At 49.8% G+C, this 18,839-nt stretch overlaps 1 protein-coding gene across 1 annotated transcript; it reads right to left on the bottom strand.

Annotated features, from left to right (window-relative positions):
- Nucleotides 1-1,370: 1,370 nt before the first annotated feature.
- Nucleotides 1,371-18,404, bottom strand: LOC132446829 (ankyrin repeat and fibronectin type-III domain-containing protein 1). The gene is made up of 12 exons (XM_060037299.1): nucleotides 18,397-18,404; nucleotides 17,804-17,965; nucleotides 16,694-16,826; nucleotides 16,092-16,205; nucleotides 15,422-15,637; nucleotides 11,812-11,978; nucleotides 10,650-10,800; nucleotides 9,138-9,306; nucleotides 8,105-8,271; nucleotides 7,502-7,709; nucleotides 6,356-7,104; nucleotides 1,371-4,733 (listed from the first exon to the last, which is right to left on the bottom strand). Exons 1-12 carry the CDS (start codon nucleotides 18,402-18,404, stop codon nucleotides 4,416-4,418), a joined length of 2,562 nt encoding a protein of 853 aa, XP_059893282.1. The 3' UTR covers nucleotides 1,371-4,415.
- Nucleotides 18,405-18,839: the final 435 nt, after the last annotated feature.

Here is an 18,839-nt window from a genome sequence, read left to right as displayed (position 1 = left end):
CCGTAGTCATTTCACGGATTCCTGTGAGACCAGGTTGCCCTTGTCGGTGATTGGTTGGAATACTATTCATCTAGTGTTTGAGAAGTTGATAGTACCATTTGTTTTTGTGTACGATCTAGGAGCATAGGCTGTCTACAGAGACGTGTTTTATTGACGGCCTGCCTATGGGGCGGGCAGCTAGCGGATCGTGAGGAAAGACCAGATGAATATGATCATTTATGTTTCGGCCTAGAATCGCTGATACAACATTCAAGTCACCTTAACATCGGGTGGCGCTTGTCCGCCCCTCCCACACACCGTGCTGATTTTCTGGTTTTGTATCAGAGTATCCGAATGCTCAAATCTTCAGACCGCCAGCACTCTCAGACTTTGCATGTTGAATCGGTTCAGACACCGTCTGCGCGGTTCCAAAAGCTTCCCGAAGTCGTCCGGGTCTCCCCAAACGTTTCAGACGGCCAATGGTTGGGCCAGTGTGAAGCAGCCTTTAGGGTGTGCAAGTGTGCGTGTGAGTGGTGTTGATAGTGGGAATGGAGGTAACAGTGGAGGGGATGGCAGTGGTCGTGAGGGTGGAGGAGGTGGGAGTGGTAGAGGTAGAGGTGGAGGTAGTGGGGTGGAGGAGGTGGTAGTGGAGTGGCAGTGGGGGAGGTAGTGGGGTGGAGGAGGTGGTGTAGTGGTGGGGATAGTGGGGGTGGAGGTGGTGGTGGTTTAGGTAGAGGTGTAGGTAGTGGGGTGGTGGAGGTGGTAGTGGTAGAGGTAGGGTAGGGGTGAGGTTGGGAGTGAGGTTAGGGGTGATGTTAGGGGTGAGGTTAGGGGTGATGTTAGGGGTGATGTTAGGGGAGATGTTAGGGGAGATGTTAGGGGTGAGGTTAGGGGTGATGTTAGGGGAGATGTTAGGGGAGATGTTAGGGGTGAGGTTAGGGTGATGTTAGGGGTGAGGTTAGGGGAGATGTTAGGGGTGATGTTAGGGGTGAGGTTAGGGGTGAGGTTAGGGGTGAGGTTAGGGGTGAGGTTAGGGGTGAGGTTAGGGGTGATGTTAGGGGTGATGTTAGGGGTGATGTTAGGGGTGGGTTAGGGGTGATGTCAGGGCCTAATGGGACTGACCTCTAGAGAGTACAAATAAGCTGTGAATACGTGTTTCTGTCGGGACTGGGGATATACGTGGGATCAGAGCCAGGCCTGCGGGTGTGTTCTCCTCTGAGAGACATGTAAAACAGGCGTTTCCATGCACTAAACCATCTCTAAGACCTATTAAACAGCTCATATCCCAGGGGAAAGAACGCCCTGACAGAACCTCAGGAACCTGGTCCATCTGAAATACTGTGACATCCTCCGATGGTGTGAGCCTCAAAAGAAGAGAAGAAACCGACAAAACCAGTCAAGGCTTTTATTTTATAATGGTCATTTATTGTTCCATAAAAATAGATTTAGAAAAAGTGACGTGATGAGTCCTTCATGACTTGGTGAGCTGGAACCACCACCAGCTCCTTGTAAAGATGTAGCTCTGCTTTTTTTTTTGCTTTTCTTGCCTGAAAAGTACATTATATGACCCCCCCCCACACACACACACACACACACACACACACACACACACACACACACACACACACACACACACACACACACACACACACACACACACACACACACACACACACACACACACACACACAGACTTTTATTTGTGTCCAGACAACGCTACCCAGACAGGGTCTATAACCCTAGTGAACTTTGACCTCCAGGGTTATGACTTTCACATTTCTAGAAGATACAGTACATTCACTTCCTGGTTGTCTAAGAAACTGGATCCAGTTTGTCCTTTTGTCGTGTATTAGTATTTAATACCTTTTTTCCCCCGCAGTTGGCTGTGTTAAAACGGCTGTTAATAGTGTGGTTAAAGAAGATGTCGAAGCGCTAAGGAAGAATTCAAACAGTTAAACCAAAAAAAAAATTCTCCAGCTCCATAATACATGGGGACTGTTTAAATATACAGTAGCAGCACATTAACACAAAGTATTATTTCAATATTAAAATTACTTTTACAATACCTTTTATAACGGAATGAAAGGAACACTAAAATGTCAACAGTCAACAGGATTGGACGGCATCCCAGGCCACACCTACAACAGAATGCTCCAGAACATTTGGGGAGGGCTTTCGCCAAGGTTCTCCAAACTGAATTCCAGCCTTGTGATTGGACACACTGGCTAGGCTTATTAGGCGCCTGCGTGTTCCACTGCTACATTGGTAAAGTCAGCAACATAGCCTGCATGTTGGGGCCCCATTTTATTTATTGTGGATTAATCTTGCAATTTTATTTTCTGTTTGATATCTATGATAAAGAAGTGCAAAAATATATACAAAAAAAAGGCAATTGACGGAAACGACTCAGGGCTACGACACAAATCCTACTATGACAACGTTGTAACGTATGTTGTTTGGGAAGCTAGATGCTAAGCTAGCTCAGTCCGTTTATAAAAAAGAAAATGATATCGACAGAGTTCTCCCAAAGCAAATGTTTGGATTTGTCACAAGCTGCGCAGTAATTAATAATCAAAACTAAGCGGTACAAGTTCTCTCAAAAGAACACTTTTGGTTTCTTTAAGCCAACACTGGAAACCGAGTGATGTAGATGCTAGTTAAGGATAAAGAGAGGACAGATACTGTCTTCTAAAGATCCTAGGTGCCGATGTCCATTTAAGGCACTTCCTGTCTATCATCTTGGATCAAATGTTTTCAAATGGCAGCTGAGCAGATCAATCATCAAAATAAAAGCTTATGTTGTTTAGCAGAGTAATAGCAATGAAAGTGCTTTGTTGACTGTCATCTTTAAATCATTTTTTAAATCATTTGTAAACTTTTAATATATACTAAGAAACCAAACATTAATTTGAGTTCTGAGTCATTATATCTGTAGCACTGGTAATATTCTTAATATTAAACTATAATAATATTAAACATTTAATGCAGCTTTGATGATATTATGAAAAGATGAAGATCTCACAAAGGGAAACTTTACTCTGTTGACCTGTATTAGCATTGCTGATGAAGGCTAGATTATTAGCATTGTTGATATATGCTAGGCAACTAGCATTGCCCGTAAACGCTAGACTACTAGCATTACTCATAGGTGCTAGACTCCTAGCATCTGTCGTAAATGCTAGGCTACTAGCATTGCTCGTAAATGCTAGATGAATGCTTAGTTCATAAATGCTAGCAAAGCTCATACATTCTATTCAACTAGCATTGCTCATAAATGCTGGGCTTCAAAATGCACCAAAAACAATTGGAGGGCCAGCCCCAGACTGACAGGCACCCCTAAGTGAGGGGTCGGGAAAACTGCTGCCAATAAGGAAACACAAAAAACTGCCCAGAAACAATGGACACAGCATGACCACAGTACTTAAGACGTCTCCTCATCAGCCAGACAAACGCTAAACAAAGTCATAAAGTATTGCTCTTCTTTTTCCACGCTGGCTGGTTTTTGTGCGGTGTGACTTCACGGGTTTGCGATGATTGTGACAGTTTGTTCATTATGATGTGTGTGTGTATGTGTGTGTGTGTGGGGGGGGGGGGGGGGGGGACCCCAGAGTCAGCCAGGTTTGAACTGAATCTCCATACCCCCTCCACCCTTCAGCCCCCTCCATTATCCCTCTCCCTCTGTCTCCCTCTCCCTCTCTCTCTCTCCCTCTCTCTCTCCCTCACTCCCTCTAGAACTTACTTTCTTACAGACATGCAGCCTCGGACCCAGCCAGATCCGTGGCCTGGCTGAGTGCTGGGCCAGCGGGCCAAGTCGTTGGGGTGATTGCATCCCTCGAGCAGAGACGCCATGCTCCCCGCCCCCCCCCCCCCCCCCCCCCAAACCTCCAGTCTCCCCCACCACCTCCAGCCTCCCCCTGCTCTGTCCTCTTGGCCCAGGACAGAGCCCACATCCTGAGAACAGGAAGCCGGAGGCTGTGCAGCAGTGGACAGCTCTTTGGGAATCACACAATGAGAGAGTTCATGGAGGAGGCTCGTCTCTCTGGCAGAGGGCTGCCGGGGGTAGCGGTTGGCCGGGGGCTGGGGGCGGTCGTGGAACGAGGATTTGGGGGGGGGGGGGGGGGGGGAAGCCCGTGCCATTTTGGCAGCATTCAGGGCTCCGATGTGTTGGTGTCAATCTTAGCAGATGCCGTATTAGTGATCCATTAATCTTCCCGGGCAGCCTGCTTCCTTTATCTCCAGAAAGTTACCGACAGCCGAAGAGAATACTTTGTTATTTGTTCCGTTTACTCTTGTCCGTTAATTATCCGGTTGAGTCTTTCTTTTCAAAAAATATGTACACTTTCTGTAAAAAAAAAAAGTGTTCTGGACAAAACAAAAGGCCCAGGGTCAACGACGTCTCTCAGCCCCCATAACCTTGTCTCTATCCCCTTTGGTCCTCAAACGGTAGTGGCCCGGCTGTGTTTGGGGGCCAGTGGGGAGTACTCCTTGACGCGAACGCACAACTTGCCCCTCTGCCAGGGGTTCTGCAGTTCCAGCGGACAGAAGTCGTCCTGGAGCCATTTCTCCCTGCCCTCCACCGCCAGGACCAGCCCAAAGAGCTGGAGCTGCTCTGGAGCAGAGCCTCCCCCCTGGTCCGGGTCCACGCTGCCCCCGCCGCTGCCGCCGCCGGCCAGCATGCGACGCGAGGCCGCCTTCATCTCCTGGACGACCAGCTGAACTATCTCCCGCGCCGAGGTACACGGGGTCACGCGGAGCTGGGCCCGGGAGAGAGCAAAACACCGGTTAGCATTCAGGGTTCATTGAAACGGGTGATTACAGCCAAAGAGATGCACTGTGAGATGCACTGTGAATAAAGATAAAGCAGGATAGTAGAATAGATGTTGAGAAACAGCCAAATGGCATGGTGAGAGAGAGGAGAAGATGGTGTACTTCAAGATCTTTGTTTGACTTTAGGGATAGTTGTACGGTGGTGCTAGGAGTTGTCCTGATACAGGTCAGGGCTGGAGGGAGGGTGGAGCCACCGCTGGACTGGGCATAGGGCATGGCGGGCATATGCCCGGTGGCCTGAAGCCTTTTATTTATTTTTTTATTCATGCCAAACTCGCGTCTGACGTAGCAGGCCACGTTAACTTCAATGCAGGCCACATTAACGTCAATTCAAGTTAATGCAAGTTAAACTGGCAGATCTGCCCTTTATCATGATTGATTGAAGCCTGGGCCAATGAGGTGAGGGGCAGGCCAATTACGTTTTGTAATTGTGTGCATGGCTAGTTACAACGCTGCTGCCGCCAGGTTGTTTATTTATTCTTTATTCTTCATTGCATTTGTGTGACTGTCGCGGTGGCTGCCGCCAGGTTGTTTCTTTATTCTTCATTCTGTTTGTGTGACTGTCGTGCGTCTGCCTTACGAAGTAAAAGCTTGCTGTTTTGCACCGTCTGTGATGCGGTGGCGTCTGCTGGTGTGTGGTATGACGGCTTCCCTGAGTCATCCAGTCATTTCTTGCTTTAATAATGCATTGTATCACACAAGTAATGATATATTATTCATAGTTTAGCCTACAGTATTACATTTATTATAATTATATTAACTAAAATGAATTAATTAATATTTTTTAATATAATTCCTTTACTTAAATTTAAGTAACAAGGTTGAAAGAAATGACATCTAAAAAGTAATGTGACCTACGGTCAATAGATCATACTTTTGATAAGCCTAACAGTATTTTGGGAGAACTTTTCATAATGCTTCTCATAGTGTTAAAATGTTTGTGTCTCCTAGTGCACATTGATCGTTTAAGGCAGTGATTCCCAACAAGGGGTATATGGTACATATACCACCTGAGGTGCGCAAGCAAACTGCAGGGGGTATGTGGATAAATTAACGAATGTGTGCAGCATAGTCATTGCATGAGTGAAGGGGTACTCATGGTGTGACAAAAAGGCTTAAGGGGTACGCATGTCAAAAGCAGTTGGGGAAAAAACCCACGCTGTCACACAGCGCGCTTACATTTTTCCCCGTCAATACCTGGTGGTGGCCTGCTCTTGGTTAAAAATGCCCGGCCTGAAAAATGTCCCCAGTCCAGCCCTGGGTGGAGCTAGGTGTCTTGATACAGGTCAGGGCTGGAGGGAGGGTGGAGCTAGGTGTCTTGATACAGGTCAGGGCTGGAGGGAGGGTGGAGCTAGGTGTCTTGATACAGGTCAGGGCTGGAGGGAGGGTGGAGCTAGGTGTCATGATACAGGTCAGGGCTGGAGGGAGGGTGGAGCTAGGTGTCTTGATACAGGTCAGGGCTGGAGGGAGGGTGGAGCTAGGTGTCTTGATACAGGTTAGGGCTGGAGGGAGGGTGAAGCTAGGAGGTGTCCTGCTGTGTGGATCCCACCTTTACGCTTGTGTCCTTGGGGAGGCCGCTGGGGTACTGAGGGTAGACGCGGAGTGTGGCGGGCCAGCCCCTCCGCTGGTCCCCCGGGGACAGCGCCGAAAGCCTCTCCGTGCCGCTGTCCTCCGATAGGGTCCGGGCAGGGGGCTGTCGCGGCGAGCGATCGGTCCCGTGGCATCGGTCCACCGAGGAGGGCCGGGCCCAGCGCCGGTGCGGCGGGGAGCGGGCGGGGGATAAGGCGGGGGGGTGGGGTTGAGCGTTCGGGTGGGGGGCGGCCGAGGGGAACTCCAGGCTGCTGGTGCGCACACAGTACGCCTGGCGCTTCTCCGTGATGCGCAGCAGCTCGATCTGGCGGCTGGGCAGGATGAAGTCGCTGTCAAACAGCTCGGGGCCGCAGCCCCGCCGCCGGCCCTCGCGACCGCCCACGCCGCAGCCCCCGCCTCCGCCGCCGCCGCCGCCGCACTGCCCCGACTCCGAGCCCTGCAGCACGTCAGGGGTGGAGATCCGCAGGGCGTCTCCGCCTCCACCTCCACCTCCACCTCCTCCTCCTCCTCCCCCTCCTCCACCACCACCACCGGAGCTGCTGCCGTCACTGCGGAGGTACCCCCGGGGCTCGGGCGGGGCCGCGGAGAGGGGCGAGGCGGGCAGCAGGTCCAGCTCGCGGGGGCTTTGGGCTCGGCTGGAGTCGTAGTCGCTGTCGGTGGTGAGGAAGACCTCGGACGAGCCCTCTTCATCAGAAAGGCCGTGGAAGTCTGCAACGAGATGAACTAAGAGCTAGGAACTAAGAACTGGTAACAATAACTTATTAACAACTCAGTTAGAAAACATTTAAAAACCCTTACACGTTCAAATGAGTGCAAAGTAGAATGCTTCAAATCAGATTTTGTCCATCATGTCCATTGGAAATTTAGAGAAAACCATGAGGTACACATCATGATCAACTGAGTTATAACTGAATAATACACTTCATGCAACTTCACTAATCGTGAAGTTGCTCAGAATTTTCTTCACATTCTTTCAAAGTATTTCACCCTGCTACCCAGGTGCTACCCTGCTGGTTCTCTGCCGGTACCCTGCTGGTACCCTGCTGGTTCTCTGGCGGTACCCTGCTGGTTCTCTGCTGGTACCCTGCAGGTACCCTGAGCTCACCTGGGTGCTTGCGGCAGGGTTCTGGCGAAGGGGCCGGGGAGGGCAGGTAGTCCAGTTGGGAGGAGGTTGAGACGGGTTTATCAGGGACCCCGTCGTTGTTGAAGTCGATGACCCAGGCCAGCGAGACGCCCCCGGTCGACTGCTTGTAGCGGGCAAACTGCAGCGCGTCCATGATCCACCTGGCCTCACGCCAAATCTCCTCCATGTGCTGTCGGGTCGCAAGAGATGTTCTACCTGTCAATCGCTTGTTGCAACGATTTGGCCGTTCAGAAACGGCAGCTCCAGTTGTTCCAGCTGCTAACACGCTCACCATGCAGACCTTCCACCTCAGAGGGACCAAAGTTTATTCCCTCTGGTGGTCCCAGGCCTTATAGCGACCCATGGTCAATCCCACTGGTGGTCCGAAGCCTTATAGTTACCAAAGTTCAAGCATGTGCAATAAGTGCTATAAGTGTTGACACAGTCTGTTCATTTTCACACTGGTGGACGTTATTCTTTTTATTGACTGTTCATTTGTTAAACCACATTTGTTACTATAATAACGCAAAAGTCGGATTGGATGTGACGTAAAAGGTGGCTGAACTCTGATACGACGTCCCGTACCTGTACGTGTTCCTGCACCTGCTGGTGCTTCTGCTTGGCGGCATGGAGCTCGCTCTCGGAGAAGGCCTCCCGCAAGGCCTGCTGGGACATGAGGGACTCGAGCTCCAGAAGAGCAGACACCCTGCAGTACTGACCGATGAAGGCCGGACAGTACGCACCGAAGTGGACTGCAGAGAGAGAAACAGATTCAGCCCCAAAGCATTCAGCCCTACCGTGAGAGAGGTGTCTATGATGGCATAGTCTGGTGGCTGAGGTCCAGCCAACAGGTCCACAGTCTTAAGGCGCTTGCACACTGGCTAACCAACCACAGACCCTCCAACACCAGCCATGCCTGTCTGGTTGGCTATTGTCGGACGACGGGTTAGGTTTTCCGTTAGCATGGGGAATCGGTGTTGGTCAGCTTGAGCCGACCTTCTAGAGCGTGATGTTGGTATTTGTTGGACTGGGTTGCACCTGAACCTGTAGGCCTCTTAAGATGCCTTGACCTCCTTAATGACTCTCTGAACTGAAAAATGACTAATTTCCTTTTTATAAAATATGTATCACGACATATACAGTATATGTTACATATTTAGAACCAGGAACATTGTTTGTGTGATTGTGGTTTGTTTGTGTTTGTATGTATAAGCGTATGTGTTGAAGGGGTTTGTTTGTGGGTGTGTGTGTGTGCACGTGTGTGTCTTTGTGTAGTAGTGTGTGTGTATGCGTTTGTGTGTCTCAGTCATCTGCCTATGCCTGTGTGTATCTATGTGTGTTTGTTTTTGGGTGTGAGTTTGTGTGCGTATGTATGTGTGTCTCAGTCTTCTGTCTATGTCGGTTTCTGTCTATGTGTGTGTGTCTTTGCGTGTGTGTGTGTGTGTGTGTCTGTGAGTGTGTGTCTATCTCTGTTTGTTTTTGTGTGTGAGTGTGTGCGTGCGTTTTTGTGTCTCAGTCATCCGTCTACATCGGTTGGTGACTGTGAGTGTGACTGTGAGTGTGTGTCTGTGAGTGTGTGTCTGTGTGTGTGTGTCTGTGTGTGCGGCGTGGTACCGACCCAGCTCAAAGATCTGCAGGGGCAGGGTGAGGAAGCCGGAGCGGGGGGAGAAGGGGTTGTTCTGGCCCGGGGCCGTGCACACCTGGTCGGACGGGGGCAGCAGCAGGATGAGGGACACCTCCACCCCCAGCTCCACCACCTCCTCCGTGTAGAGCCGGAAGTCCTGAGCCTGGGAAAGATACAACCTTTAATATATATGATATGTTACTAAGGTAAAAGTAATAATATATTATAACTTACTAAGGTACACATAATAATATATATTATATTTAAGGTATGTCTAAAACAGTTTCATACTAGCTTATACTATTTCATATTCATCCTAGTTACAGTGTATCTCAACTCAATGTATCTTCAGTCTCTATCTAAAATATAAATCCTATAAATCCAGATGCATCATGGGAAGAAACTGAAAAAGAAAGTGGTCAGTATTGTTCCTGGGTGCATGGATTCCTGTTTGGGCTCCACCCCTGCACTAATTAGTATTAGATTGCAATTCAAATACACCAGTAAGGGGAAACAGGATGTGAAGTCCCTTGTGAAAGACATTTAGTTCAGCAGTAACCAGACCAACTCATCGTCCAACTTCGTTCAGAGAAGCCTTTCTCCAAGTGGCTCCAGCTCATTAAGAAGCATGTAGGGCTGAGGAGTCTTGATCATGGATGCTTCAACTTTAGTCTGCGGAGTTCAGACCAGACGTGGATCTAGTGTTTGGACATTCGGGGCCCCTGGATGCAAAGGGCCCTTTGGACGGGCGAATAACTAAAACAAAGAATGTCACAAAATAAATATGACACAAAGCTTGACCCACTCGATAATTCATTATCATCAGATCAGTTGAATAAGAACGAGTTTTAATCAGACTTGATAGAGTCCATTTGCCATACATCGACCCCGGAGCTGGACTGGTCACACAGGGCTGGCCTGCTTTATACTGTGGAAGAGCTAACAGGATGCTCTGCTAAGCGGCCATGTTAGTTAAGTAGCTGGTTACCAGCCCTGGGCAGGTAAACGCCGCTAGACACACAGACTCAGACCGGTGGTCCCCGCACCGCATCGCTAACTCAGAGCCTTAGTATCTGTTGCACATCCAATATATCCTAACTTAAAAACACTAAGTTGAAACGGTGAAAGCTGAAATGTAGGAATCTTTTGAGTACACCACCACAGCAGCGCTATGCTGCTTCTGTACTCTCTGTTGATGTCTCTCTCTGGAGCGAAGGGGATACATCCTCCTCCAATGCTAAAAAATAGATATTGAAATGATAGAAAATATGTAACTGTAAGCAAAAACAATTTTTGACACGAGAATCGTTCTCTAATGATGAGTCAGAAGCTCTGGTTCCCCGGGGCCCCCTGGGGCCCCCTCGGGCCCCCTCAGGCCCTAACGCGTGGGTTCAAACCCTCAACCTTTGGGCTGGGAGGGGGAACCCCCCTAGCCTCTACACTGTCCTGTACTGGGATGTTGTGAGGAACGGTTGCTAGGTGTGCTGGTTGCTAGGCGGGGCCGACCTGGTTGCCGGGCATGTTGATGTGTGCCAGCAGGTCCTTGGCAGCGCTGCGGAGCTCCTGCAGGAGGCGGTGAGGAGCGCTCTGAGAGTCGGCGTCCATCTCCAGAGACTCCTCCAGGGAGGTGAGGGCCCGCAGCCACTGCCACTCCTCTCTGCAACACACACACACACGCAACCGCACACGCACACACACACGCACACACGCACACACACACACACGCACACACACACACACACGCACACACACACGCAAACACAGACACAGGCACACACACACACAAAAACAGGCACACGCGCATACATATACACACACACGCACACACACATACGCACGCACACACGCACACAACCCCCCCCCCCCCCACACACACACACACACACAAAACAGGCACACACACACAAAAAACAGGCACACGCACAGACATACACACACACACACGCACGCACGCACACACACGCACGCACGCACACAACCACACACACACACACACACACACACACACACACACACACACACACACAAACAGGCACACAAACAGGCACACGCATATGCACACACACAGAAACACGCACACAAACACACACAAACATGCATGGCCAAACAGGTTAGAACCAATCACAACAGCCAAAATATTTTAAATATCTTTCAGTGTGTCTCTGTTCTCTGATCTTAGGAGCATCATCAGTTTATTGGTTAGTGATCCAGTCTACTCATTATCCATTTTCAAAGAGAGTTCAGATAATTGTTTTATTAATGTGGACAAAAATGTTTGCGTCATTCCCATTCATGGAATAATTAAGCCCTAATATTGACCCAGTGCTTCAGTTTTTACATTTAGCTAAATATTGCCACATATTTAGTGTAATGAGCTCAAAATTAAGCGACTGGAAGAGGAGCGACTTTTTCTACATCTTCTGAAGGCTTATTTTTTTAAGTCTGTGATAGTTTCCACAAATGCTCAAGTAATGAAAGACAGTTTTGTATTTTCAACTTCGGGCGATAAGCTTCGGACATCGGGCCCCGACTCGCACTACAACTTCTGGCCAACATTCTGGACTGCCCCCCTGAGCCCGCATGCGCCTCTCCAGGGAGGGGCTAATATATCGCCGCTGCTTGGTCAATGTATCTGAATAATGACAACGTCTGGTGAAGTTGTGGCCACCTGGACACATTGGCGTTGTCTCTGATCTTGCTGTGACAGAGCACGTTGGGGAGCTTCTGGGGCACCAGAGCTCTGATCTGGTCCATGGAGGTGCAGAGTTTCAGGTAGCCCAGGTACAGCCCTGGAGACAGCTGCTTCCTGCTGCGCCGGTGGTACGCCAGCTTCTCCTGCGCAGAAGACACAACCCCACGGTCTGAATAAGGTAGGACTCCATCGACTCCTGCAGCTCCGAGCACTATCTGGTTGTCTGCGTCCCACGCCGGCTACAGACAGAAGTAGTGTAAAGTGGCGCTGACTTTACGGTGCAAACATCTGTCCCATGTCTATTACTATACGACTCACTAGGCTAGCAAGCTGAGCTAACAAACAGGTGATGTAAACGGCATCAAAACTACATTTCTAACTATTCTTAAAAGCAACGTGAATCACATTTCTTGTCCAGACTATTAAACATCTAAATCTTTTAGATATTTTATTGAACTAGAATATTAATTTATATTTCAAACCTTATACCTTTTAAATGGATTGATTCACTATGCATAAACAACCCTTTTTTAAACAGGGTTACACGAGATCTGGCAGTTCCCAAATGAGTGGTCGTTGCAATCGTTTTGCCCAACGGCACTTTGGCAGAGCAGACAAATCCCCGGCCTCTCTCTGGGAGTTGCTAATGATGATGAAGATGGCGTCCTCTACTAGTTACAATAATAACAATGATAATAGTCAGCGACCGCTGCTCCTTCCCCCTCCACTCCCCGGCCTGTGCAGGCATCCTGCGCCCCCGGCCCCCCCCGCTCTCCTGCGTTGGGGCGCTGCCATTACAGCGGAGAGCTGCTCATGCCTGTGGCGTGGCCAACGGTACAAGTCAACAGAGCAGAATGTATTTCATCATATAATTTGTTCATCGCGGGCCGCAAAACCAATATTTCCATAAACGGCGGTTGGGTGGGAGCGAGGCCCCCTCTATTGTTTTGGAACCACAAGACCAAAGCGACTCAGCCCGGAGACACAACAGCCCCGGAGAGCCGGGCCCCGGGGCTCCACGGAGGGGATTGATTTGCGGGCAGGCCTTTCAGACGGCAGGGCTTACAGCGGGACTGCTGGGCTTGTCGGGCCCGGCAGCGCCAAGCCAAACAGCCCGTTAGATTAGCATGGAGAGCAGCGGTTAGGAGGGGCTGCTGCACTAAGCTGCTCCTGCACGGCTCCACGACTTCACTCACAGCCCCTGGACCAGATCATATTAGACCACATCGTATACGTTTAGCATCGGCGTTAGGTTGGACGACATTCAATTGCAATGCATTACATTATAGATTCCATTAGAGTCAACTACTGTCATTGCACCCAGGCATAATATTAAATTAAATGATTGGATTTGACTGGATTCGATTGGATTAAAAATGTAATTTGATCAAATAGACTTGGATTCAATTATATAGAAGTTATTCTGTTGGCATGGAAACCGCCTCTGCTTCCCCAGATACAGCGTCACCCTGAGCAGACTAGATCACCGCAGCTTTAACTGGAGCGCGGCTACGCTACAGCTACGCTACGGCTATACTACGGCTATGCTACGGCTACGCTACAGCTAGCCAGCTAGGCCCAAATCTGAAGCACATTATAAATTTCGCGAGTGCTCGCGCTCTGGCCATTTGCGTTTGCTTGTATGCGTTTGAATAAAGGTGTTCTTAAAGGAACAGCGGCAGTAGAAGGCGTCTGAATAAAGGTGTTCCTAAAGAAACAGCGGCTATAGTATGTGTCTGAATAAAGGTGTTCCTAAAGGAACAGCGGCTATAGTATGTGTCTGAATAAAGGTGTTCTTAAAGGAACAGCGGCTATAGTATGTGTCTGAATAAAGGAACAGTATTACTGCTCGTACAAAGCGCTGCGCTTAATTAAACCAGTTCCTTGGCAGGATGCGGGTCCAAGTAACTGGAATACAGATTGGAAAAGTCAGCATGGGAGCAGAACTCCTCAGGTCCCCTCCCACCCCCCCACCACCAACCCACTCCCCACACACGCGGGTTATCTGAAGGGACCGCAAACAAACGAGGTCTGGTCCAACGCTGGCCAAGAACTAACTGGGATGGGAATATGAGAGGTAATGATAAGGACAGGATCCGGGAACGCTTGAGTCCAGGACCCCCCACTCAGCGAGCCACAGCCTCTCGACAGAGCCCAAGATAGAGAGAGAGAGAGAGAGAGAGAGAGAGAGAGAGAGAGAGAGAGAGAGAGAGAGAGAGAGAGAGAGAGAGAGAGAGAGAGAGAGAGAGAGAGAGAGAGAGAGAGAGAGAGAGAGAGAGAGAGAGAGAGGGGCATGAATTGAATATAAGATATTGATTATGGATTTCATGAGGTCAAGTCAGAGTATAGATTCACCCAGTCTGATAGATGAGTATCGTAATATGTTATTGATAGTTATTTAATTATCTGCCACCTTTTGGGTTGGTATGTATAGGTAACTGGGTTACCCCTGGCCCTGGGTGTGCATTGCTGCTAGATCTCTCCTTCTTTTGTGTCTATAGGCACTTTACTGTTCCATTTCCAGTGCATTGGCAGGCCTCTTTACACGTGTGTGTGTTCAGATCAGTCTGTTATTGATTGCCCGTGTGTGTGTGTGTGTGTGTGTGAGTGTATGTAGGTAGCCAGTATTAATGATGGTGTGCATGGCATTCGGAGTATCCATCCGTCTGGTTATTGAATGTGTGTCCTGGTTTTTCCCTGATCACTCATGAGTGCATAGGAAGGTGACCATGTGTTCCTGGGCAGGGCCTATGAGAGGCTGGTGGGGACTCTCAGGGCCTATGGGGACCGGTGGGGACTCACTGGGCCTATGGGGACGCGGGGGGGGGGGACTCACTGGGCCTATGGGGACCCGGTGGGGGGACTCACTGGGCCTATGGGGACCCGGGGGGGGGACTCACTGGGCCTATGGGGACCCGGGGGGGGGGACTCACTGGGCCTATGGGGACCCGGTGGGGGGACTCACTGGGCCTATGGGGACCCGGTGGGGGGACTCACTGGGCCTATGGGGACCCGGGGGGGGGGACTCACTGGGCCTATGGGGACCGGGGGGGACTCAGGGGCCTATGGGGACCGGGGGGGGGGACTCACTGGGCCTATGGGGACCGGGGGGGACTCAGGGGCCTATGGGGACCGGGGGGGACTCAGGGGCCTATGGGGACCGGGGGGGACTCACTGGGCCTATGGGGACCGGGTGGGGACTCACTGGGCCTATGGGGACCCGGTGGGGGGACTCACTGGGCCTATGGGGACCCGGGGGGGGGACTCACTGGGCCTATGGGGACCCGGGGGGGGGACTCACTGGGCCTATGGGGACCGGGGGGGACTCAGGGGCCTATGGGGACCGGGGGGGACTCAGGGGCCTATGGGGACCGGGGGGGACTCACTGGGCCTATGGGGACCGGGGGGGACTCACTGGGCCTATGGGGACCGGGTGGGACTCAGGGGCCTATGGGGACCGGGGGGGACTCAGGGGCCTATGGGGACCGGGGGGGACTCAGGGGCCTATGGGGACCGGGGGGGACTCACTGGGCCTATGGGGACCGGGTGGGACTCAGGGGCCTATGGGGACCGGGTGGGGACTCACGTGCAGCGTGATGAGCAGGGTGTCCAGGGCGGTGGGCTCCTCGGGGGAGGAGATGGACTTGCGCTGCAGCTGCAGCTTGCAGAGCGGGGTCCAGTGCACGCCGTCCAGGGCGGGGCCGGCGCTCATGTCCCGCAGCAGCACCAGCAGCGCGTTGCCCTGCTTGTCTTTGATGGGCTCGAAGTACGCCTGGCCCAGGTCCTGCACTCCCAGCATGCCCTGGGGGAAGAGAGAGCCCGTGGTTGGTCGAGTTCCCCGATAATGGCTTTATCGCTGCTTACTTTTTCTTGATTTACATTGAGTTACATTGTTCCATATTTAATTATTTTTGTCAAACAAACATTTTCAAACAACAGATACTTTATCGAACCTTAAAGGGTGTTTCCTATTGGCTAACAGGTTCGACATTTTCTATTGGTGGAGACAGTCGTGGCTACAAGCTTTCGATTCCTGGAGTGTTTATTGGTGGAGAGTAACTTGGTGTGTAACGTGTGTCAGACGTATACAGTGGAGGGATTTCTATTGGACGGTAGGCTAATGGGTTCTTGATGGATGTTTCGTATGGGTTAAAACTATTCTTGGCAACAGTTTTCTACTGTCGATGGCCCGTCTCGCCAAGACGGTTTCCATTGGTGGAGAGCAGAAGTTTGGCAGAGTGTTTCTATTGGTTCACCTGTAGAAGAGACACGGCCTGTAGCATCTTCACCCTGGTCTGTAGGGTGCAGGACGTCTGAGACGGACTGAGGCACTGCTGGAGCCATAGGGTGTCCTCCCAGAGATAGGAAACCTGAGCAGATTACAGACGCTGTCACACACACATGTCTCTATAGGTATGTTGATCCCTGTCAGCCATATGCAGTGCCTGAATGACCAAACTAGAGGAGGACAGCACACACACATGCACACACACACTCACATGCACACACACACATGCACACACGCACACACGCACAAACACACACACACACACACACACACACACACACACACACACACACACACACACACACACACACACACACACACACACACACACACACACACACACACACACACACAAACACAGTGTGTGTGTGTGTGTGTGTGTGTGCATATAGGAGTATATAGTATAGGAGGCTGTCCATCATGTGATATGAAGTACCGGTGGTTCAATACAGCCATGTGGGTACTTCTGGACCAACATTTATAGATGTTATTATTCTTAGCATAATGGGGAAAAGTACTAAAGAGTCACCCTATAGTCTGCTGGTATGTGTGTCAGTGTATCTGTCTGACCTTGGTGAACCACAGGAAGTCCTGCATGAGGGAGGAGGAGAAGGCATCCTCCACCTCTACCACGGGGATCTGGTCGTCGGGGGTAACCAACACATTGTCGTCCCGGTAGAAGATAGTTGTCAGGTAGAGTCCCCTGCAGCGCAACACACACAGGTATACTGTAGCAGTGTTCCTACAAGTTTACTGTACAGGTGTACTCTAGCGGTGTTCTTACAAGTTTACTGTACAGGTGTACTGTAGCAGTGTTCCTACAAGTCTACTGTACAGGTGTACTCTAGCGGTGTTCTTACAAGTTTACTGTACAGGTGTACTGTAGCAGTGTTCGTACAGGTGCACTGTAGCAGTGTTCCTACAAGTTTACTGTACAGGTGTACTGTAGCATTGTTCCTACAAGTGTACTGTACAGGTGTACTGTAGCAGTGTTCCTACAAGTGTACTGTACAGGTGTACTGTAGCAGTGTTCGTACAGGTGTACTGTAGCAGTGTTCCTACAAGTTTACTGTACAGGTGTACTGTAGCATTGTTCCTACAAGTTCACTATACAGGTGTACTGTAGCAGTGTTCCTACAAGTTTACTGTACAGGTGTACTGTAGCAGTGTTCCTACAAGTTTACTGTACAGGTGTACTGTAGCATTGTTCCTACAAGTTTACTGTACAGGTGTACTGTAGCAGTGTTCCTACAAGTTTACTGTACAGGTGTACTGTAGCAGTGTTCCTACAAGTGTACTGTAGCAGTGTTCCTACAAGTTTACTGTACAGGGGTACTGTAGCATTGTTCCTACAAGTTTACTGTACAGGTGTACTGTAGCAGTGTTCCTACAAGTGTACTGTAGCAGTGTTCCTACAAGTTTACTGTACAGGTGTACTGTAGCAGTGTTCCTACAAGTGTACTGTACAGGTGTACTGTAGCGGTGTTCTTACAAGTGTACTGTTCCTCTACAGGTATATTCTACAGGTGTACTCTACAGGTATATTCCATCCATTGGATGGACTGTGAACAACGGATACATGGATTATATCCTCTGAATGACAATTTGAATGAAACCCTTCCAGTTGTAACATCTAGAATATGTAGAATGTATCGGCGGAGCGGGGAGATGGCTGCTCACCTCTTGAGGTTCCGGACGAACTTGGTGGTGGGCTGGAAGAGGTGCCGCAGACTCTTGGAGACGGAGTGCTTCCTGCCGTGTGGCGGTGCTTTGCACTGTTCTGAATGGACGGCAGGAAAGGAGACAGGAGTCACCTCGGTGTCAGTGTAACCTCGTTTACTCCTAATGAGTCACTGGCAGATGCTGTTTTTATCCAAAGATCCATTAGTTTTATGACACCCCACCATTACAGCACTGCAGATTCTTCCTCTTTTTGCGTTTAGAAAAGTTTTCCCAGCAATCCTGAGGCTATGGGAGCAGCTTTAGGGCAATAACCAAATGAAAATATGAAATGAAAATGAAAATGAAAATGAAAATGCAATAGCACTAAGGTTTTTTATTTCTCATAATGTGAACGCATTATTTAAGTCCTAAAAAAAATCTAAATGCAATCATCCAATCCCATTTCAATTTGCATTTTCAAAACGTGCCCAATTTCAAAGTGGACGGCATCCAAATGCAAATGAACGGGCGGGACAAACCCAGTGGATAACAGGTATGTCTGTCTCAGTTGGCGTAAATGTTGCCCATGGGAATACAGTGAGGCCCGATACGTGCTCATGTTCAGCCTCTTATCCAATGGGTGGAGTCTGTCACGCCCACTGAATACCATTACCATATTTAGGACTCAGATAATGTGTTCTTATCAGGAAAAATAAAAAGCATCAGAGGTATTGCATTTTCATCATTTCATTTTCATTTTTATTTGAAAATCGAACCTGGCAGATCAGCGGCCACTCCTCTGATAATAACTATAGCAGTCACATTGTTTTAAAGTCAATAACCAGCGACCAGTGGTCGCTGGTTATTGACTTTAAAACAATGTGACTGCTATAGTTATTATCAGAGGCCACCGTCACCCCTGGCAACAGTCAGTCTCTCACCGCAACAATCACAGCAGTGGGACGGACAGGTCTGTCTCTCAAGACCCCTTTCACCACCTCATTCATAGTGTTTGGAGAGCTTTCAGTGTGTGGAGGTGTGTGTGTGTGTGTGA

This window comes from Gadus macrocephalus, chromosome 18 (genome assembly GCF_031168955.1).
Source record: "Gadus macrocephalus chromosome 18, ASM3116895v1".
Classification (NCBI taxonomy): Eukaryota; Metazoa; Chordata; class Actinopteri; order Gadiformes; family Gadidae; genus Gadus; species Gadus macrocephalus.
The sequence above is the reverse complement of the archived record's forward strand: the minus strand, read 5'-3'. Positions and strand labels throughout refer to the sequence as shown.

What these genes read in the sequence shown, in the direction of transcription:
- LOC132446829 (XM_060037299.1), bottom strand. An exon ending in AGGCCGTGTCTCTTCTACAG is followed by an intron (nt 15,638 to 16,091) that starts GTGAACCAATAG and finishes CTCTTCCCCCAG; the next exon opens with GGCATGCTGGGAGTGCAGGA. An exon ending in CCTGCAGATCTTTGAGCTGG is followed by an intron (nt 8,272 to 9,137) that starts GTCGGTACCACG and finishes CTCTCTCTGCAG; the next exon opens with TCCACTTCGGTGCGTACTGT.